We start from the raw sequence: 23,680 nt of genomic DNA on the forward strand, positions 1-23,680 counted from the left end.
TTTTAGTAAAATTATATTTTCATGGCACAAATGTACTTAATCAGTAGTTAAATCATTCACTAGTGTTCAAAGGTTCTAAGATGACTACCAGTTTAATTTCATCTGTTTCTACTAATGACAGTGTTACGTCAAATTATTAATTAAAATTGTATAAATCTGTTTTACATGGTGTTTTAATTTGAAAATCCCTGTGAGAGATGTCTGACGAGGCAAGCAGTATTTCTATACCTTTGTGCTATAGTGGGAGTAACTCACTGCAAACAGATGCTCATAATTCAGTACACGGTGTATCCTGAGCACATAATAGTACTATTACTACCATTACAAACAAACAAACAAAAATAAATCATAACAAAGTAATACACAACCAAGGTTCTACTTTGCAATGCATATTTAAAAATGTATTTTACCTGACATTTAGAGCATGCCTGCACAAGCTGAATGGCTGCTTTAAGTAAACTCTTTAGTACATGAGTCAGCAAGCTGCCGCATTACGCCCTATTGTCTCTTGATGGGTGTGTTTTGCGTGGCATTCTATTACACAAGCACGCTGCACAGAACTCCTATGGTCTGATCTTTGATATATATTACCAGATACATTTCCCCACAATGCCAAAACAAATATTCACTGTACTTGAAAGCTTAAACAAACCCCAAACCAAAACCAAATAACACACAACCAACAAAAACAAACAAACAAACAAAAAAAAAACAAGTATGTCGTACATGACAGCAAGGAAATACACATATTTAAACCAATGACTGTTTTCTACAGTCATTGATTTAAATCATTGATTTAAACCAATGATTGATTTAAACGGAAGCTTATTCTGAAAAATCTCCTTTAAGTTCCACCACGCCCTCCACTTCCGGCTAGTTTATCGTTACAAATACGAAACGGGAAAACACGTATTTGTCGTTTTCGCCGTTGTTTGTGGTAGCTGACGTAAAGTTCCTTCCACAAAAACAGATCGTTAACTGCAAGTCTGCAGCAATATTAAAATTTCAGCTTCTTATATAAGTTCCAGAATTGCTTAAACAATGCAAAACTACGCAGAGGCTGTTAAGGACTTCACCGAGAGACATGCAACTTGCCTCACGGTTGTCTTTGTTGCGGGTAAGCCTAATTCTTTATTAAATGCATACTGTTTAAGCTTTGTTAACTTGCACATTTAGTAGGATTTCTGATACGGTAATGAAAGGAGATCAGGTAAGCACTTTGTTCTGTCATGACAGATTATTGCTGTTGCTCGTAGGTGTGAAATTGTAGAAATATATAACAGTATGTAGCTGCTTGATTTAGCTTAGAATAAACATAAGAGTAAAAGGTAGTAAAAGGTCGAATGGAAAGTCTTCGGAACATTCTCTTACACCCTGTTCATAGCATAAATATCTTTTTTGTCAGGGGTAGGCGTGCTGGCCTTCCGCAGATGGATGGCAGGAGGAGTGTGTCGGAGCAAGGCCAGGCTGGAAGGGAAAACGGTCCTCATCACTGGAGCCAACACTGGTATTGGGAAAGAGACAGCCCTGGACATGGCCCAGAGAGGTAAGACCCTCCATGTTTGTTTGTTAAAGAAAAGTACAGAAAAACAAAAACATATGCAAAGGCTGTGTCTCACGTCCTGTACATGGGTGTAGGTCAGGGGTGTCAAATCCTCAGGGCCAGAATTGGTTTGACTTCTTTGGTGAAGGATGGCATAAATTTTAACCTTAACTCTAAACTGCATCATCATAGGTTTTACAGCCTATGATGTCATGCTACACTAGAACAATGAATTAATTTATATACAGTTATATGACAGAAAAGTTCATATTTTTCAAAGTCTGCTCTAGAATTTTTATTTTTTTTAAGAGTGGGTCCACAGTAAGAAAACAAAGAAAACAGACAATTTTCTGTTATTTAACAAAAACCTTCTGCACAATGAGCTACCAGAAGTTTTTCTGTATTTTCGCAACTTATTTCAGTTTAAGCTGGATTTCTATTGTGTAGAAAAAAGACACACTGTTATAATTGCGCTACTTTTTCTCATATTAAAATAGCACCAGGATTAAATATGCAGATAAACATCTGTACAGTGTCAGACAGAGGAGATTCACTGGTCTAAACCACTTAAGTGGAATGTATGTGGCCCGTGGTGTAAAATGAGTTTGAAATCCTTGGTTTTTATATCAGCCGTCTGGAACCATGAATTCTGCTTTCCGGCCATCAATCTGTCCCTGAAGCTCAAGGTCACTTGGGTTATACAGCAGAGCATTGATGCAGAACACATCAGAAAGTCTACTTCTGAATGGCTTCAAAAAATAAAGTAATAAAAAGATAAGGTTTTAGAGTGCCCTAGTCAAAATCCAGACTTAAATATGATTAATATAGTTTGACATTACCTTAAACACGCCATTCATGCACGAAAACGCTCCATATAAAATAAGAGTTTGCCCTTATATTTGGATATTGACTCCTAAGGCTGGAGAAACTGATCAGGAGGGCTAGCTCTGTGGTCGGCATGAAGCTGGACACTCTGGTGACAGTGGCAGAGAAAAGGACATTAAAGAAACTGATGGACATTATGGACAATGCCAGACATCCTCTGCACATGGCCATTAACAACCAGAAGAGTCTGTTCAGTGACAGGTTGCTTCTCCCAAAGACAAGAACTAACAGACTTAAAAACTCCTTTGTCCCACATGCCATCAGACTGTTTAACTCCTCCCTGGAGGGGAGAGGGAGGGGAAACAGGAGGACAAAGGAGGGGGGAACAACTAAGCTGTAGTGCCTCTTCACCTCACTGTGCAATACCTTTTGTGCAATACTTTTGTAAATAGTCAACGGTGCAATAGACTTAATACTTGAAATGTGCAATTCACTTGTATTTTTATTTTTATTCCTATTTATTCTATTTATCCCCTTCGTATATTTTATTTATATTGTCTCTGTATTTATATATGTGTGTGTGTGTATTTTATATATATATATATATATATATATATATATATATATATATATATATATATATATATATATATATATATATATATATATATATATATATATATATATATATATATATATATATAAAAATATTCTGTAACTTCTGTCGGTGCTGTGCTCTTTTGGAAATCGAATTTCCCAGAGGAACCCACCCGAGGGATTAATAAAGTTCTATCTAATCTAATCTCTAATCTAAGAGTTACTTAACTTAAAATTAATAGAAGGGTTTTGCTGACATTTTTATTTTATTTTTTACATTTTTTTAAATTAAATGAAGCACTGCCAAAAATGATTTAATTAAATCTCTATATAGTTGCGTAAAAAGAAACCATATCTACAGTCCTGTTTTGGACATTTGGTACTTAATGAAGAATATTATATAATAACCATTCAGTAACAACCAAGAAATGATAGAATATTAAATAAGTATCAATGACAGTAGGTAAAAATAAATCTGTAACCTCAACTAGTACTTTGGTTGCACATCCTCTGGTGTTTACATGTAAACATGAGTTGCTTTTGTATGTTTTTTCTTTTTCTCCAAGGGGCCAGAGTGATCCTGGCCTGCAGGGACATGACTAAAGCCCGTATTGCAGCAGATGAGATCCGTCAGAAGAGTGGGAATGGCAATGTGGTGGTAAAGAAGCTTGATCTGGCCTCACTACAGTCTGTCAGAGACTTAGCCAAAGATGTGGAAAAGAATGAGGAGCGCTTAGACATCCTCATTAACAATGCAGGTATTGCAGCAGTTCTACCTGGTTTTTTTAATGTCTCTGTAAAGCACTTTAAATCACCTTGCTGTTGAAATGTGCTACATAAATAAACTTGCCTTGCCTTACCTTAGTCCAGACCTTCCCAAAGTGTGGGGCCCGCCCCCTAGGGGGCGCGCAGAGCCATGGCAGGGGGGGCGTGGTATGAAAAGGAAAAAAATAAAATGCTTGGTCACTGCTATCATGGGGCGCCCACAGAAAAGCAAAGCAGGAGATGAAGCATAGCTGAATATGTTTCTAAACCAACTTCATTCTAAGCCAAAGGCTAGAAAATCTGGTGAAGCGTATCTGCCCTTTGGTTTCACCTGCACAAGTGTCGAGGTAGGTCTCCCCTGCAGAACTGGTTTTCCCTTCGTCGGGAGCAGCGCTGGGCTCTTCAAATCACGGACAAACAGTATCCCACATTCTTGATTTTTAGTTCACAAACACTTGTTGTAATGACTAACTACTCCTGACATTTTGTAGACGTTAGCTCTTTATACAGTAAAGTTACAGTGGGATACAAATAATATCAGGCTGATCCTGCCACGATTTGTCCCCCCGGTTCAAATCACGGACAAACAGTATCCTACAGCTGTTTATGTTTTTAAACCTATTTTGCACAGAGAGGCATTTTTTGAAAAATGTATTGATAGCAATGTTGAATATTATTACACAGGAAAAAAACAACTACAGTAAAATAATCACACCGCGACGCCTCTGTCTTTGTAAATGGAGGGACAGTAACTGCGTGTAAACCTGCAGATAGTCAGATTAACAGAAACAGTATTTTGTCTCTATCTGCCATTCTGGAATTCATCTCATGTAAACAATAACATGGCGCACAGCGTGACGTGAAAAAGGCACATACCTTTGACGTTGCGTGACGAACTCTGTATTCCTCGTCCACACGTAAACGCAAAAAAAGGTTTTTAAAAAATCTCAGCTTTCGGTGATTTGAAACGCCGTTTACGTGTGGACGAAACAGCTGCGTTTTCAAAAATACCCGTGTAGGTGCGGACGTAGCGTAAAAGAGTTAGTAGTTTATTTCATTACTACCTGTCATTTATTGCAGATTACTTGTATTTGCTTAATTGTTTACTAAATGTTTGAGGTGTGAAATAAACCGCAATGGAGCAAAATATGGGTGTGTGTGGTTGGAGGATGTGTTGGTAACATTTTTCATGTAAAACAAAGGGGGGCCCAGCAAAAAAAGTTTGGGAACCACTGCCTTAGTCAGTTAGTAGAAGTTAAATGTTGTCATCATTTTTATATTGTTAAGCACTTTGTGCAGCATCGGCTGTTTGAAATGTGCTATATAAATAAATTTGACCTTGATCTTTATGGGATCCTCATACAGATTTTTAGGAGGGTAGAATAAGTTATTTGGGGTTGAATGATACTGACAGACACTGAGAAATTAGTTATTTGTATGTTTTTATTTTTTATAATTTTCTTGTTTTGTTTTGTTTTTTCAATTTTTTTTTCAATTTTTTTTTTTAGGTATTATGATGTGTCCTAAGTGGAAGACTGAAGACGGCTTTGAAATGCAATTTGGCGTCAACCACCTGGGACATTTTCTTCTCACCAACTGTCTCCTTGACCTGCTGAAGAAGTCAGCACCAAGTCGCATTGTGATCGTCTCCAGCCTGGCGCATGAGAGAGGTAAAATCTTGGTGCTAAAGTCAAACAACCAAAGATTTTTCTTTGTCACACCTGTTTAAAATAAATTTCTTGCAGGTCAGATACACTTTGATGACATTAACGTTGATAAAGACTACACCCCCCAGAAGAGCTACCGACAAAGCAAGCTGGCCAACGTTCTCTTTGGCAAAGAACTGGCTACAAGACTGAACGGTAGTGTGACAGGAGTTCAGACACATGTATAATATACAGTATGTTACAAATAACCATTTTACCTCTTGTTTTCTATCTTTGTATCTTGAGTTAATGAGCATTGTTACCATGATTTTTACACTAGTGCGGTGTTTGACGCACGCCTGTTTCTGATGGACCTCTCATTAGGCAGCGGTGTAACCGTCTACAGTCTTCATCCGGGGGTCATCCGCACAGAGTTAGGCCGCCATCTATTTAATTCATTTCCTATGTGGAAGATAATGCTAGCAAAGGTCTTCATGAAGTTGGTCAAAAATCCCTGGGAAGGAGCCCAGACCACCATCTACTGTGCTGTGGACGAGAGCCTGGCAAACTCCAGTGGCCTCTACTACAGGCAAGTACATCTGACTGGAGAAAAATGATGTTCTCACAGTAGAAAAAGAAATGCTCTTATCCTACCAATTAATTATTCTAATATTAACAGAGGCTGAGATAAACAACAATAGAGTAAAAGGTTTTTAATACAAGCAGTTTGCAACCACACTGTATGACACTCTTCATGATTTATCTCTTTTCTTCATTCCACCGTACAGCGACTGTGCTCCCAAAAAGCCAGCACCACAGGCCCTGAATGATGCTGCAGCCAAGAAGCTGTGGGACCTCAGTGCTTCCATGGTTGGTCTGTCTTAAGCACAGCAGCCTGCCATCCCTTTATCAGCCCTGCTGTTTTTTGGCATTTCAGCGACCCTGTTTATATGGGCAAATAAAGTGCTAATCTTTACAGCCTTGCACATCACAATACACAATTTGATGTGCAATAAGATTTCTTTCCTGCTCAAATTTTATAGAGTTTGCAGAACCAGATTTTGCACTATTTACTCTACTCAGTATGCACTTATTAAAATCATTGGTGTTGCTTAGTCTTTATTTTATATATACTCTGTATACTTTGCATACTTTATCATTTACACAGGTACCCCAGTGTGTACCTGTGCATTACAGCTATATCATTATGAGAACAAGGCGATAATTACTTATTATTCTGCCATTTGGGCTTATTTTGACAGCATGTTCTCATATATAACATTTGCTTTTATTCATGGCATTTAACAATTACTGACACATTGTGAAAGGATTTTGTTTATTTTTTTTGGTGTGGTTGATTTTCTATTGGGTAAACAAGAAAACCGAGAGGTAGAATGTGTTGAAGCAGGGCTGAACCAAAGGAAGTGACCTTAAGCGCTAGCAGCCGTGGGAAGATTGTTTTACTTGACAGGAGAGAGTTGTCTACCAGGTGTAGAGAGAGAGAGTAGATGCCTGAGGGGCAGAGAGCTAGTTGGATACACCCAGTACTGTAAGTCCAAAACACTCGTCAACTCACTGAGAGCCCTCCTGTGTGTGTGTGTGTGTGTGTGTGTGTGTGTGTGTGTGCATTTACAAGAAAATTGTGATGTTGTGTACTTTTTGTTCTCTAAGTTGAGAGTTAACTTAAAGACTGAAGGTAACATAAATAAGTGTAAAGCAAGAAACCACCAGCTGTTAAAATCTTTTGGCAATAAATCTGGCGACAAGTGTCAACACGTGCAATGACTCAACACTTTCAATGCATTTATACATTTTCTTTTTTATTTATGGGAAGTTATGGCTGTAAAGTATCTGCAATATTTGAAGCTTGTAGGTCATACAAACCTAGAATTGCGCAGCCATTTATCAGCACATTTGGCAATGACGAAAACAGCGAATAAGACCCCATTCTGATATAAATGACTCTCTCGTTCATAGATTTTAAGAGTTAAAAGACGAGGAAAAGAAGCGGAAAATTCTCGGGTGTTTGGAGGGATCTGTCATTTGATACGAACAATTCAAACTGCTTTTTAAAAGTAAAAGTCACAAGATTTAGTGACGTGAATGTAATTCCTTTGACCATCCTGAATATTTGAGTTTGCAAACTGTAAGACATCGCATACGTTTTTTTTTTCTGTATCAACGCCTTTAAACCCACACTTCTTTCTCCTATAGTTCTTATGCAGTATGATCCTTATGTCAGGCCCACTCAGCTGTAATTAAAGTGTAAAAATGTTTGTGGGTGTGAAAGTCATGTCAGTACGCTGGCACGCATCACATTCAAGTTACTCACCTAGTTTTTTTTTTTTCACATTCAGCAGTTATGTCATTTTCCATGTACAGTCAATGGATTATGCTAGTCATGCTGTGTCATGTCAGGCTGAGACCCTGTTGCTTTCTAAACTTTGTGTCGTGGAAACCAAGCTTTCAGTATTGTAACTCAACTGTTCTTGTGTTAAGTCTTACAGCAGAGCCCCAAACACGCAAGTCTTTTTTTTTTAATAAGTCACTCTAGACAGATCACAAATTTGCAAGGTTACATAAGTGTCATTGTAGATAGTTATACATTCGCACAAACCCCATTCCTTGTTTTAAAGCCACATTTTAAAACGTGAAACTCTATCCATTCTAACGACTCCCAACATGTTTAAAATGCAAACATAAATCAGAAAGCACAGAAACTAGCATTCAGCATGTTTCACCAGTAATAAACTCAATGACTGAATTACCCCACAGGCTCTGTGGCTCAGATGTTACCTCTTCAGTATCTGTAGGTAATGTCATGCACATGCCCTTATCAGTTCTCCGTCCAACGGATACAGAATCTATAGCTGGGCTGGAAAAGTGATAAGGAGATGTGAGTGACCACAGTACCAGAAAAGCATCTGTTTAATCTGTTAAACTATGACGAAGTACCTATTTCTTAGGACAAAATGACTCCAAAGAGTGTTGAAAGTTTGTGTAGTTTTCAAGTTGCATAAACCTGGCATCCATTTCCTCGAAATCCCGACCCTGAAGGTGGTGTTCTCGAGATTTGGAGCAGAAGATTTCTGATGTTTCACTCCCATTGTTGAGCCGTGGAGGAAGTCGGTCTGCCGAGGAAAAGAAGTCCCTCTCTGTCTTTCTTTACTTTGTCTGCCGGCTTCTCAGATCCTCACTCAGCAAAGGACTTGTTAAGTCTTAACCAGTCAAAGTGGGGTCCTGTAGCAGTGGCCTTTCACTGTTTGACTGCTGACAAACTTTAAAGGACACACCCCACTGATGAGTTTTATTTCACCGCAGCCCCGCCTGGCTTGGAGGATTTCTAGTCTGCCATTGGTTCGTTTTCAGAACTTACCATACCTGCCCCCTGGCTCCTGAGGACAGAAGCCAAATAGTTCTTCCAATTGTCAATCATGGTCGATATCAGCCAGTGGGATGAGAGAGACCAAACTTGGTGGGTGTGTTTCCCACAGGTGTGGCTGAGAAACACATTCCAATATGTACATACCTGTCAGCTCCTCTGGTATTCAGCTGCTCCTAGAAAGTGAGACCTCTGTTGACCACTGGCTCTCCCCTTTCCTCCTCCTGGGGCCCATGCAGAGGTAGAAGGAAATAGCTCTCATTTCAGTTGCACACATAAGCAATTTTATATCCATGCTGTTTGTCTACTCAATTCTTTCTGTAAGTGTGCGCCACTTCCTTTAATATGATGGGATCCCATACGAGATGCCAATAGGAAAAAAAATTGCTTGGCTTATGCCTTGAAGGCTTTTTTCAGTATAAACACATGTGAGAAATATTTCAAAAGTGGTTTTTCAGTGGAGAAACAATATGGCATATCATGGTATATCAAGGCAGCTTTAGGTTCCTATGAACCAGACTATCCTGACATTTTTTATTATTATTAGTCCTTTATTTATCCAGGTAAAAAATTGAGATTAAAAATCTCATTTTCAAGAGAGACCTGGCATCATGGCAACAAAAGTCAAAATACACATACCACATAAGTATATAACATTTAAAACAAATACAATATCACATAACAACATGTGTAAAATATACAATAACCACCTTGATATGTGGTGTCAGCTAGCACACAGGTGTAGGTGCTGGCATGCACTATCCCCCCCCCCCCCCCCAGCAAAGAACATCCTTTTGCTTCCTCTGGAGATCATAAAGGCTTGCTGAGAGTGTTTTTGGAGTGGAGATTTTTTGTTGTTTGCCCTTCTGGTATGCAGGTTCCCCTTGTTCCATAATCAAGCTCTCTCTCCTGCACCTCCTTTGAGAAAGGAGAAATGAAGGGACACAGAGTTTTTCTTCCTCTATGAGACCACAGAGGTAAACCATGTGGGCCTGAGGCAGGTGCAGGATTGCAGGTTTATAGCATTTGAGGGCCTAAAGCAGAGCAGCCTATGCCGCGACTACCTTTGGACGAGTCTGTGCATGCGTTGAGCTAAATCAGAGCAGTTATCGTGGCTACGGTTTACTGTCGCCAGTCATTATGCTTAAAGAGAACCTGCAGATTTCTCATCATTGCACTGTTTGCTGTTTTTACTAAAATCCTTTAACCCAGGAGCAACCCTGCTACCCACTTTGATGAAGATGATTCAATACATGGAAATATTAAAATCTCACAAAAAAGAGTTATAGTGATATTATCAATATATTCCCCCCAAAATTCTCATCTTTCTTTGAGTTATAAGGGAATTCTGTTTGCGCCATGTGCCAGCTGACTTCACGGGTTCTCAAGTTCACAGACACGATTCATACATACTGAAGTATGCTAATACAGTTATTTAAAAAAACTACTCCACAGGTTAAACCAGTGTCCCTGATGCCAATTGCCATAAAAGCTGAAACCACCAACAGCTTAAATGAGCAAAAATATAATAAATATTAACAATAATAACAATGCCCAGTTTTTGTGTTTTTTCTGGGGTGTATTCCATAACTTACTTGCAGTGTAGGGGTTAGACCACAGCCGGCTTTAAAAAAGATGAAACTATGCCTCATGTACTGCAGAGATTTTGGCACTGAAATGCTAGTGGAATGATGTGGAACTACAATGCTGTGAAATGTGATTTTAATGGAGGTGTTCAGTTGTCTCTCAAGGGTAGAAAATGCTGCTAACATGAACACATTTGTTGCATAACACAATGTAGTTGAGTATTTGAATTTTAGGCTCTGGTTCAGGGCTGGACTGCATTATGTAGTAAGGCTTTATTTTAATTCTTTGTATTTATTTAATCCCTATCCTTTCTTTGGCGTCCTGAAAACCCAGTGGCTTGGAAATAAACGCTCAAAACGATTCTTTAATCAACATGACACTTTGTGATTTTTCCCAATTTCTAAGATTCGTTCACAAGCGTGACTTCAAAGTGATAAAACATTTCTAATGGTTAAATACAACTGATGTTTTTTTTAATATGCACTTTACTCGTAATGGGCGTTGACAGTTGTCTTTACACAGCACCACCCTCCAAAATCCCAAATAAGCCAACTGGAATTTCTATTTTTGGAGTTTTATTGCAGATTCTTTATCAAAAATCTAACAGGACCTCTCTGGTGTTGAATTGACCTAAAACACATTTATGGGAAAGGTTAATATACTCTTTCAGTGGCTTTCAGTGATTCTTTGTTATTACAAAATGCTTTTTGTACTTTGCAACTTTGTCCCAAAGGTATAAAATTAGAGAATCACAACTGTGTCAACTTAGTCTGTGTTAATTGACCATGTGCATTTTGTGCCCACATGACCCTGTAGTACTGAAATTGCATTGTTAGCGTGACATTCATGCTTATATTTGTGGGACTAGACAAAAAGGGCATATCAGGATCAGGGGTGTCTGTAAGAATTCCAGGGTCCAGGCTAGAGGGAGGATTTTCAGAGGGTTGTGAGGGGTTGTTGGGCCCGGAGGCTGTGTCCTGTCACAGGGGATAACAGCATTGTTGAGTGAGCACATAGACAGCAGGGCAGGTGCTGAGTCAGCTGTCTGCCTGATTTAGCATACGCTGTGCTGCTCTGGATGTTTCAACGTACGATTCCCACCGGCTTCTCGAGTCAGGAGATACAACCCCCACAAATCTCCTCAAAAATCAAATATTGTTTAACATATTATACAAAGGACATCAGTTTAAATAAAAAAGAAATATAAAACCAAGCAACCTAAAATATTCTAAAGTTAAAACGACTGGTAAAGTCAACTTTATCTGTAGTATTTTGAAATCAATTGCATGTTCTGAACACATTTTATCTGTAAAAAATGTTTGAGGTGTCATAAAGGTTTAGTAAATATAAAACTGCTTTAAAATGTGTCACTAAAAGGGGGAAAAATACTGGAAAAGCATCTTTTGACTTTACTTAGTAGTATAGTATTCTTCCCCTCAGTGTTATGCAGCTGTTTTCTGCCTGATTTCACATCCTGCTTTTGATATTTTGTGATGTCTTAGCATACCATCAGGGGAGGAAGAGCTCTGCCTGCATTGTTATCGATTATTTAGTTGACTTGCTCTTGCCAGTGTGAAAGTCTGGTGCTAAGCAAACAGGCATCAACCTCTCTTTATTCAGTTCCGGGATGTTGTGGGAACATCTGAAAACCAGAGCCACTCATGTGTACCAGAGGAGATCTGCTAAAACATCTTCTGTCCCTCACTGGGATTAGTGGGCACAGATTCCTGGCCCCTCTGCTCCGAGGTTCCCGCCAGTGCGCTTATCGCTGTACTCTTATGCTTGCAGAAGTGTATCATTAAAATCAGAGTAAAATATGTAAATAATGAACATGTTTAGATGAAATTCATGATAGTAGGGCCAAGATAGATATCTAAATCTGATGCCCGTCTTTCTAAAAATACACTAATCTAATGTAAGTCTCTCGGTTCACTACAACAGTGCTTGTTTGACAACACTATTATAAATTACATAGACAGAAGGTGAAACCTCCTCACTCACTCATATTTTGGAAGTGTTATTTTATGACCTTACACTAACACCAATGATTTGAGTATTAAAAAATTGTTAATTTGGAAAAATGGCTACCAAAAACAAACTCATGCACTGTAAACATTTAAATTAATATCTAGCCACACAAGATCATTTCCTTTGGTTTCAGAACTCTGCATCAGCCATGAAATGTCGTCCATGTATCACACGCAATCTTAGCCCTGGCCAGGCAGTTAGGAGAAGTACCTCATGGTGTGTGAAATCACGCCCTGGATGGACTCCGGTCACTGCAGAAGGTTTTCCACCAGATTGAAACAAACAAACAACCAGATTATTTATCCTGAAATTCTAATCCCTGTGTAACTGTTGCTGTTGAGTTTAGATCAAAGGGCTTAAATGAGTTATTCTGATGAGCTCTTTTGTACAACCTCTTTATGAAGGAGTAGGCCTGTTTTGTTTTTGGGTTTTTTTCACAGCAAGAAAGGCACAGGTGCGTTTTATTAACCGGTAATGGCCAAATTCCATTTCGCTGGTTTTGTCTTTTGTACCCTTGTATCGAGTTATTGTTAATCAGCCATTGTTGGCAGGTCTGGGGGACTTCCTGCATTATTCTGTTATTAATCAAAATACCCATAACACTTTATTTAAAAATCCTGAACAAATGTTTATTTTATTCCAATTTTGAACAATACACACCACATATATGGTTAAAATAACAAAATTACCTCTGTTGAGACTCTAACCAAGATATGGCTGGAGAAAACCATGTTTAGTTTGAAGAAAAATAAATGAAGTGTGGTTTCTGATCACTGTTGATATTCACTTGTTTAAAATTTACAATTTATGTTAACAATTCAGAGCCATTTAACAAATGCCCTATTTGTGCAAAATTGATGTCCTCACGTAATGGCCCTGGTTGCATCATATTGGCAGCGATGTGGGGTGGTTCATTTCCACGCACAAGATGGCCAATCAGTTTCACCGTTTTTTGACATCAGTTGATGTCCACATTTCTCCAGTTACTGACTGGTGACTTATGTCCTTGTTTTGGAATGACCAGTGGTCCTCCTCCTCTTCATCATCTTCCAAATCTTTAATCTCAGAGAATATTTTTGCCATTTTTATAAGCAGCCACACGAGCAAAGCTATAAATTTGTTGTATCCCACCTACAATTTGCTGGTTGGATAGAGTGTGAGAACCTATAGAGGCTTTCTAAAAGACAGAGGGTAGAACATGTACGGGGGGAGGTTACAGTGTGAAGATGTGCTATTATACTTGCTCTCAGAAAACGAGACAAAGCATAGAGTCATATCTTAAGAAATCCTAATAAACATAAAACAGTACACAACGGGTAAAAGTTGGTGTTTTTACAAATCATGTTAAATAATATATATATATTTTTTGATTAACCTAAGTTTACAGTTCTTTTCTTTTTTTCAGCTTATTTGCATTTTAGTATTTGTCAGTATTTATAAATGTCATTCTGATGTTATTGCTATTGTTATTATTTTTGGTTTGGTTTCATTTTGTTGTATTTGCTGTGTTTTGTTTTGTGTTGTTGAAAAACTGATAAATTTAATACATTTTAAAAATTATGTAAAAGAGTGCTACACAAGCACTTGACACATCTGTCGTGAAAAAAGGTCATTTGTTAGTTACAAATGTCTGAAAACTTTAAGCATTTAAAAATATATAATTTATTTTTTTTGTGTATGTGACTATTCTATATTTTCATATATGATGTAACTCAGTACAAAGTATAGACCACTATACAATACAGTTCAGAGTGAAACCTTTGTCTTCACAGTAAGTTTTGCCTTGTAGTTTCCATACAAAGTTCAACTTCAAGGTTTGTTAAAAGCAGAGAAGCGCTTCCAAGCATCTTTTCATCAAACATCAGGTTCACAGGGCTACGATGACAATCTTTATGTTTGTGAGGAAGTGATACAGCTAAAACTGTTGAGATAGCTTTTTAAATAAAAAGAGATTTCCTCAATGGAAAAGAAATTGAGTCTCAGATTAAAGTATTTGGAGTTTGTTTTTTTGTTGTTATTTTTTTTAACTTATTGAGTATGTTGTTTGCCAAATTTTCAATTGTCATTTCTCTTCAAAAAAAACATTAAAACCCATAAAAACCATATTTCTAATAATATGGTTTTACGAGATAATACGAGATTTTTTTGTTTGTTTGTTTGTTTAGACTGTCAGTGAGAGAAGCTGAAGGAGCCACATCTCCATTTCTCAATGCTGCCCTCTACTGTGAAACTTTAGAACAAACCAAAAATACCCGCCCTAGAGCCAAATACCCCAGGACTCTTTCCATGGAGGTCTGTCTGTCTGTCTGTCTGTCTGTCTGTCTATCTATCTATCTATCTATCTATCTATCTATCTAGTCAACATCAGAATTAAGGCAGGTCTGAAGGCAAAAGGGAGTCAAGTACTATCAAGATGTACCTAATATCCTGTGAGTGAACATATGCACTGCATTTGCCTTGATTTGCCCACATATGCAATACCTATTTATACAGTACATAGTCATTATAATGTGTTTTTTGTGTTACAGTTTCATGTAATCTGTTTCTGCAGAGTTGTTAGAAAACCTAAAATTCAAAATTAACAAATTAACAAGCAACTCCATGAAAAGATATCATCTTCAAACTATTAATCTCATTTTCTGGTCATCCCCTGAACACGTTATTAAAACTAATACCATAAAACTCATAGCAACAAACACCACAGTAGTGGCTCTACTGACGAGCGGAACTGGCCAACCTCATCGGGACCTGAAGAGATGAGAAACAACAGTGTGGAGCTTCCAGAGCTGCTTCTGTTGTTGTGCTGTGCTACACCCCTGCTGTTCACTGGAGGGTGAAATGTGATCATGGAGGGCTGCCAGCACGCATCAGGACCAGGCAATTGAAATGGCAAACCCAGCGAACTGATATCTAACGTGTCTCTATACATTCACTGTCAGGGTCTAAACGCTAGAGGGCACACTGCACCTAATCTGACATTGTAGGGTATTACAGTGAAAACAGTCATAACAGGCAAAATACTACACAGCCTAGCATTTTTAGAGAAAAGCATCTATGGTTTGAAAAAAATGTTGTTGTTTTTTTTAAATTTTACAGTAGCACATATATCATAAATGACTTTCCACTATAAGTACATTTGGTGTTATTTCCAGAAACATATTTCATTTACTGAATTTTGTCTGTTTCTGTCCTCATTACAGGGACTCTCAGTCACATTACTTGAATTCTAAAAATCCCAGCTTTTCATCTTACAATAAACTCAACAATTTTCTTTAAAAAAAAAAAAACTATGGTAGCTTTTTGCACAGGCACTAAACGCAGTATTTACAGATATGTCTTGGATCAAACTATTTAAAATAAGAGTCAGAAATTAAAATCTAAATGCAATAAATTTATATTATAGTGTTTTATCGAGGAGAGATGGAGTCACTTGGATGGCAAAACTGAAAAGACTATTTATTTTCTGTTTTTATAAAAAGGAGCACAAGCAAAATTCCACTCACTTCACTATTTTCACTTCCCTGCCTTGAATCGGTTTTCTGCTTCCTTTCCTCTCAGCACCTCGTGTCTCTTGTTCTCTTTGTTGAAGGCTGTCCTTGTCTGCCTCTTGTCCTCTTGTACCTCATCCACTCTCCTGGTCTCAGTGGGACGACGGAGGGTCTGTGAGTCTTCCTGAGGTTTTAAACCTCTGTATAAAAGTTATGTTCACATGCTCTTTGACAAATGAATTCGAATTTGTGGCTTCATAAATAAAACACACTTGATTCAACAGGCTATTTTTTTTTAAGCTGGCTGACAAGCTGCACTGCTGCACTTTATTCAGTGTGCTAGTGTGTAAAGTAAACAGAAAACCTTAAGTTAGTGTTTCAGTGTATTAGAATCACATAGACACTGCTGTGTTGTCTTCAGGTACAACAGACAACTTCCTAGTTGTGTGACTGTGTCAGTGATAACATTACAATTACTACTGCTGATATGCCCTAATCAATAATAAACAGTTTATTTATTGCAGACTGCTTGTGTCTTACTGTTTCTTAGTAACTATCAAAGCTAAGACAGTAAAAAATGAATTCATAGTTCCCATAGTTCACCTGCTTTGTTGACAATTATGTTGCCAACTGTTGATAAAATCATTCAAGTTCTGAGTAAGTATTATTTTAGGTACTTATTTGTAAAATAAATAAATAAATAAATAACAGTAATTTAAAAATAAAAATCACCACACTTTCTGGCCTGTTATCTTAATACTTATCCTTTTCTTTCCTAGTGATGTCCATGAAGCTTGAAAGCAGATTAAATCACTGCTGTGTTGAAATATATCATTTTAGGATGCATAACCAGGTTTTTTAATGAACTCTTAATTTGTTACACAGTTTAATACAGTGATTATGCAAATATGTAAACGCAGGTATTGATTATATTTGATTCATACTTATGTGAGCAAGACCAACATCAGATTACACACTTTGGGCCATTTTTAAAATTTTAATATTTAACACAAAATATTTAATATAGTGACATCTTTAAATATCACTGTTGCCTATAACCCCACTTGACTTTATAGTGTAATTTATATAACTTGTGTTATGTGGCAGAAAGTAGTGACCTCTAGTGGTAAGATGGTGAATCACAAAACAATAGGTGAGTTCAGGACAAACCACAGCTTAGTTTTAAGTACATTTTTAAGGCCATGGCTCTAACCTGCAGAACTGATGATGTGACATTTCTTGCGTGTTTTGAGGCCTTCTTTTAGTCTCTGATGTGACACAAATGGCCTGTTTTCTTCACCAGATCAACTACTTCACTAACAGCAAACTCACTCTATGATATTAGAAGAATTGGAGGTTCAGAGTTCTTCCTCTACTCAATGAACAGAGTGAATAACATACGATGCTTTAAATAGCTTATAAAGTTCAGTCTCACAATAAAAAAAGAGCCTAAAGGAAGAGAGTGATATGAAACATTAATTCCAGCATGCCCTCAAAAGTAATCTAATTATAGATCCATATTAGTTACCTCATGCATTGTTTAAAACAACTAGTTTAACGACCGCTCCAAAGTCCTGTCTATTATTGAACAGAAAAGGTTTAATAGGTGATTTAAAAAAAATCTTTTGAGGATTTTAATCATCATTTATGCTTGCTGTTGTTTTCTAGAGCATGATCACTCAGGTAAAACTCAGAGCTATTGATGTTCAACCCCAGGCTATGGCGAGGAGGGATATAAAACAAACCGCACAGGTCGGACTGTGTATTCTTCGAGTTGTGTCGACCCTCAGTACTGTGCCTATTTCAGTGTATCAGTATGTTCGTGCTCTGTTGTGCACTGCGGGCAGTGAGAGGCTGTTCTGCAGCAGTTTTGAAACTAAGCGAGGCATACTCTTGGAGGTTTATTAGTCCCCCCCCCCTCCTCTATTTCTCTCGCTCTCTCTCCTCGGGGCATGGCAAAGGCAACTGTGGAGAGACATTGCCACAAATAGACTCTCTAAATATGGAGGGCTTCAGTCAAGAGAAAATGCATGATCGAATTTTGGGCCTCTTCACCAAACAGCTTCTATAAAAGGAACAAGACAGAAGAGAGGTTGAACGGTTGATGACACTTTCTGCTGGAATATGTGTGTTTGAGTGTTTAGCTCGCTGTGGGTATGTGTGTGCTTGCACCTGTGTGCAGCTTTGTACATTTGCTTCAGTGACAACTTTTTGTTTGTTCATCTTTTTATCATCGCTGCCCTGCTGCATCAGTGCGATGGGGCATCGATTCAATCTACCTTTGAGTTATTTTTAATTATCACTAACACTTTTGCCCTGTCAGACACTGTCATTTGGTTTAGTTTACAGTATGTGCAAAGCATTACACCACCTCAACACAGAACATTATTACGGTATGGATCAATGTCAAAGTACAGTCAGTAATTTTATATCAGAAAACTGAAAGAAACTAGTATTTTTAAGCAGGTGTACTTCAAAAAATGTAAAATAACTTTTGCAGACATCTAACCTTGAAGAACCATAGTACCAGCTTGTTTGCCAGTATTTACTTATTAACACTTTAAGCAGTGAGGATGTGTTATCATTTTTCTAGAGTTGTGTTTTACGGAGCCCCGCAGGGGACATGGGAGAAAAAAAAATTAAGACGGACTTTTGCGAGATCTCGCAAAAGTTTTGCGAGATCCCGAGTTAGTTTTGCGAGATCTCGCAAAAGTCAGTTTTAATTTTTTTCTCCCATGTCCCCTGCGGGGCTCCGTAGTGTTTCCCCTCACCTATTAAAAAAAACATACAAATCTGGTCTCTTTCTAAATGCTCTACTAACCATTGCAAGTTGGTGTACTCTGTTTACTGTTGCAGTGATTTTTCTAAAGCCAAAAATGACGAGCTAAAACACAAGAAAACTCTCACTGTACAACCAAATACATTCAGTTGTGTATTTTTTCCCCCCAAAGGTTCTAACAAGTGCTAATTCTGTTTTACTCAGTGAAACAGAATATTTGTTTATTATCTTGAACATTTTTTGTTGATTAAGTCACCTCCAATTAGGGATATAATATAATCTATATTTTGTACCTGTCTATTAATATTGTAGCGTCCTGTGTATGCACCCAGAGTGTTTATGTGAAAAGAAAATTTTCATATGACTGTATGCACTCCTGTAAAATCTCGTGTGAATCATGGGGTTTACTTAATTTTTCACATGACTGCAGGTTTGCTGTAGGTAAGTATTATGCACACTCTACTGTGTTGTGTTCTTATTTGATAATATCATTTCATTTACAGTTTTATTTTCTGGTGGTGCTTCAATTACCTCTCAGTTGTGTAGTTGTGGAATTAATCACAAGTGATTACAAGCTCCAGAATTAAGCTTGCCACTTGTCACGGAAGGATAAAGCTCCATAGGTGCCCATGTTAAAATGTATTGAACTTGACCAACTACCTGTTGGTCTCTTTCTAATGTAATTATCTGAATAATATGACTTGATTGTTCTGACTATTCAAGAGGTTTGTGCTTCAGTTTTGGTAAGCAAATGTTTAATGAGTTAGTTACTTAGTACTAATTAGCACAGGTGTGTTTATCCTTTAGCTCCATGTAGAGTACAGATGCAGATGACCAAGATTGTTAGTGTTAGCTAAAAAGCTAGCTTAGCACTCCATAGCACTTAGCACTCTGATCCATATGTGTTAGCTACTAGCTCTAGAAAAACAACATGCTAGGCCAACTTTTTGGTGGTTTTGTCACAATTTGATGCTGTGTGGCAGGCAGGAAGTAGGACCCAAATGCAGGACTAATGAGATGCAGAGGGATGAACTGAGGAAGGCAGCTTTATTGCGCTGAGAAAACATTCCATAAAAAATAAAAATAAAAAATAGAGAAAACCAAACCAAATCTTGAACATGAAACTAGAAAACAAGGTAACAGGAAACAGTAGATTAAGAACAAAGAAAACCTGCAGCACAGCAAAAACAGCACTGAGAGGGTGTAGTACAACACAACAAATGGCAAGGGAAAACACAGGGCTTAAATACACAAGGGAGTAATGCGGGAATGGGAAACAGGAGGGAAACACAGCTGGGACTAATTAGACATAATGTGAAAAGGGGAAGCAAAACTAGATACACTTACAAAGGAAATGGGACCATCAAAGTAAAACAGGAAACACAAGACAGTAACAAAGATGCAGACTAGACACTGAGAAAAAGAGACACGACTGCCTGAGGAGACACAGGGAAGATGGAGCACGGATCACAGGAACAGAAACCAAGAGACTAGAAATGATAAATAATGAATTCAAAGTCTATATAATAATTCAAAATACAAAACACTGGGTCAGCGACCTAGGACCATGACAGGTTTACAGTGATTTGTATAAGAAGCACTTATATGTGGCAAGGTTATAATTCAAAAAAGGAGCTTATTAATCATTTTTATAAACGACCTCTGTCATATACAAATAGTTACTATAATATAAGAATTCCGATGGCAGTTAATTAGGAACTTTGATGTGTTTTGGAGCAGAAGGACATTAAGCAGCTAGATATTTTGACCCGAACGGACACGTGTGCTGAACTGAATAAGCAGCCACTTCCACATGCTGTTATGCATCACCGTGCTTCAGTGCCCTGCACTTGACCTTGTGCTCTCACTCTGTGTTTTACACACTGTTGGAACTGTGGAGCTTAAATGCCATGTCTCTAAGTATCTTCTTAACTGGTTAACTAACAAACACGGTCTTCACAAGAAAGCATTGAAACTCTGGAAAAAAATGTTCTACCACATATTTTATCTGGTCCAAAATATAATCAGCTAAAGATGTTTCAACGCTGACTATATTTTAATAATGAGCACATTCCTTCATGAGTCAGAATCCTCCATCCCACTGCCAGGACTATGTGTTTGTGCATCTATGTGGGTGATGGTGGATGGTGTCTGGAAGGGCAAGTGCACAAATGCGTGCATGTTCAGTAGCACACGAGAGCCCTATGCATGTGTCCTTGCAGCAACGTGCCATGGCAGATGCTGCCTCAAGCCGCAGCAGTGTCTCAAGTGATGATCTGTCTGTTGACCTTCAGTAACATTTGAGGATGTGGAAGCTTTCTTGTCAAGGACGGTGCACTCTTCGGGCTGATTGCCTTTCATTAATATGCCTCACCTTCAGATGTGCTATATGGCATTTGCATGACATTAGCATTTATCTTTGGGCCAGCCATTCTGCGCTGCAGCATTCGGAGCTTCTGTGAATGACACCTGTTAGACTGAGACCCAGATGCCTTTCTGGCAGGGTCACACTGTGCAGGTTTGCAGAGGGTGGATGAGGGTGGAAGAGAGAAGACAGACCATACTGAGGGCTGTCTTTTAGGACTGGTTGTTTTTGACATTTGTTAAAAGATAAAATTATTAAGGTTTGGTTTGTTTCTTCCTGGTTTGGCTCTATTTTCTAGGATTTCAGATTTAAATGATCTTGGTTTACCTGCACCAAGCAAAGATGTTTTCTTTTATTTGTCTGTCTGTCTGTCTGTCTGTCTGTCTGTCTGTCTGTCTGTCTGTCTGTTTGTTTGTTTGTTTGTTTGTTTGTTTACACCACATTGGGCGTTATGCTATCAGCTGTGCTGACAGTGTTTCAGAGCTGCGCAGTATTTTCAGGTGTCTGTCTGCTGGTCAGAAAGTCTCAGTCCAAGTTTCTGTCAGTTAAAACCTTGTGGGCAAAATGACAGATCCAAATATTCAGATTTGCTCTTTGTTTCAAATTATTCTTGTTCTGAGTCACATCTTTGTCCCATTTCTGTGAAGTCTTTTCTCAGTACTGTTACGCAGTGTGGCATCAGACATCATGACTCATTGTGTAAAACAGTTGAGCAAAAAAGAAAGGTAACATTAACTTTGGGGTGTAACAAAATTCCTTAAGCTTATTCTTTTTCTTTTTTTTTTTGCACTGAAGAAAAAAAGATGCTCTTGTATGTGTTCATTAACTAATTAACCTCAAACTACAATGCTCAAGAACCAACAGAAAATGTAAACAATAACAATGAGATGAATTCTCTAAAAAATGACATATTTCCTGTTTTTGTAGGTGGTTGTTTGTTTCTGTCTGAGCTCATTCTCTCTGTTAGTCTGAGTGCTGTTCGGCTTGAGGATGGTGCAGCCAGGTGGTGACCCTGCATGCAGTATCTGGCACACAGCAGAGCACGTAGAGATGGAGCCAGATCCCAGAGTCAGAGACCTGCCGACACCGACCAATCTGTCACCAAAGAGGCAACAGTGTCACTGATACAAACACTGTGGAAGGTGAAGGCAAACCTTTGATGTAGTGTCAGAAGAATGGCATATAACGCAAATGTCTTCAATTTACCTTAAAAAGTGTAAAATGATCATTTTCTGTGGCGTTATTTTACTGATTAAGAAAACAAATGGTCAGTAGAACTCACGGCTATGTTTAATAGTTAAAGTCAAAGCATTTCCACATGCACAGTGAAAAGACATCTCAAATGATTGGGACTAAACAAGTGTGTAGTCTTAAGAAAATCACTTATCAGGGAGGCTAATCAGAAAAAGAGGTTTCAGTTTGCTAGGGAGCTTAATGATCGGACTCTGGATCAATGGATAAATTCGGAAAGAGTCATGTGGTCTGATAAGTCTTGTTTTTCACTGTTCCATGGTGATGGGTGCATTAGAGTAAGAAGAGAGGTGGATGAAGTGATGCACCCATCATCCCTAGTGCCTACAAGCCTATAAAAACAGTGTTATGATCTGGGCTTTGGTCAAGGTTGAGCAACATTATGTGCCCAAAAAAATTAGGTCAGTTGCCTACCTCAAAATACTGACTACCCAGGTTTTTCCATCAATGGATTTCTTTCCTTCCCTGATGGCACAGGTATGTTCCAAGATAACAATGTCAGGATTCAGAGGGCTTGAATGGTGAAGTAGTGGTTCAGGGAGCTTGAGCCAAGGTTTGACTCTGAATGGAAATAAACGTTGTGAGATTGCACAAGCTTACTGAAACATCATGGTGAACACAAGCTGCTATCAAAGTTCATATTGAGTAACTATTTTTATATATATAATAACAGTATAATCGATTATTCTTATAACTCACCATATTTCAAACCCTGACAATTAAACACAAAAAACGGTAGTTCCTAGATTTAACTGCCTCATTTCATTCTTATGGCAGAACAGCCCTTTTGAAGTTACCATTGTAACCTCACAACAAAAATATCCTCGTTCTGAGCCTGGTCAGAGCCTTTTACATTCAGTATGCTTGTCTTTTCCCCCACCTTTCAAAAATGTGCTAGGGTAATTCTCCCGTCACTGTACACGTTAACCACCACAATAAATCTGGAAAAAGTGTTTTCCTACTTGGATCAACGAAAGGTCTTAATCAATCTAATTATTGGTGCATCACAATTAAATATGGCTTTGCATTATCCATCCATTCTTTTCCGCTTATCCAATTTAGGGTCATGACGGGAGCTGGAGCATATCCCAGTTACTGTAGGGCAAGGCCTGCTGAAAGGTTATTTCAATTTAGAATCACCAGTTAACCCAACCCAACTAAGCGCATGTCTTTGGACTGTGGGAGGAAGTCTGAGTACCCAGAGAGAAACCAAGCAGACATGGGGAGGACATGCAAACTTCACACAGAAAGGCCCACCACCTGGCCTTTCCTTATATACATTATCTCACAAAAGTAAGTGCACCCCTCATATTTTTGTAAATATTTTACTATATCTTTTCATGGGACAACATTAAAGATATGACACTTTGATACAATGTAAAGTAGTCAGTGTACAGATTGCATAACAGTGTAAATTTGCTGTC

General features: G+C 38.2%; 1 protein-coding gene across 1 annotated transcript; it reads left to right on the plus strand.

Annotated features, from left to right (window-relative positions):
• The first annotated feature begins 857 nt into the window (after nt 1-857).
• Nucleotides 858-7,149, plus strand: LOC309698315 (retinol dehydrogenase 13). Its single transcript, XM_082520644.1, has 7 exons — nt 858-1,117; nt 1,406-1,546; nt 3,532-3,723; nt 5,239-5,400; nt 5,476-5,592; nt 5,761-5,965; nt 6,165-7,149. The coding sequence occupies exons 1-7, from the start codon at nt 1,042-1,044 to the stop codon at nt 6,259-6,261; spliced, it is 990 nt and encodes a 329-aa protein (XP_082376770.1). The 5' UTR covers nt 858-1,041; the 3' UTR covers nt 6,262-7,149.
• Nucleotides 7,150-23,680: the final 16,531 nt, after the last annotated feature.

The sequence above is a fragment of the Aulonocara stuartgranti genome, assembly GCF_965226115.1.
Source record: "Aulonocara stuartgranti genome assembly, chromosome: 1".
Lineage (NCBI taxonomy): Eukaryota > Metazoa > Chordata > Actinopteri > Cichliformes > Cichlidae > Aulonocara > Aulonocara stuartgranti.

Bases quoted from the DNA above. Each gene is read 5' to 3' on its own strand.
- LOC309698315 (XM_082520644.1), top strand. From the start codon at position 1,042: ATGCAAAACTACGCAGAGGCTGTTAAGGACTTCACCGAGAGACATGCA. The intron at 1,547-3,531 runs GTAAGACCCTCC...TTTTTCTCCAAG, and splicing joins CCTGGACATGGCCCAGAGAG to GGGCCAGAGTGATCCTGGCC. The intron at 5,966-6,164 runs GCAAGTACATCT...TCCACCGTACAG, and splicing joins TCCAGTGGCCTCTACTACAG to CGACTGTGCTCCCAAAAAGC.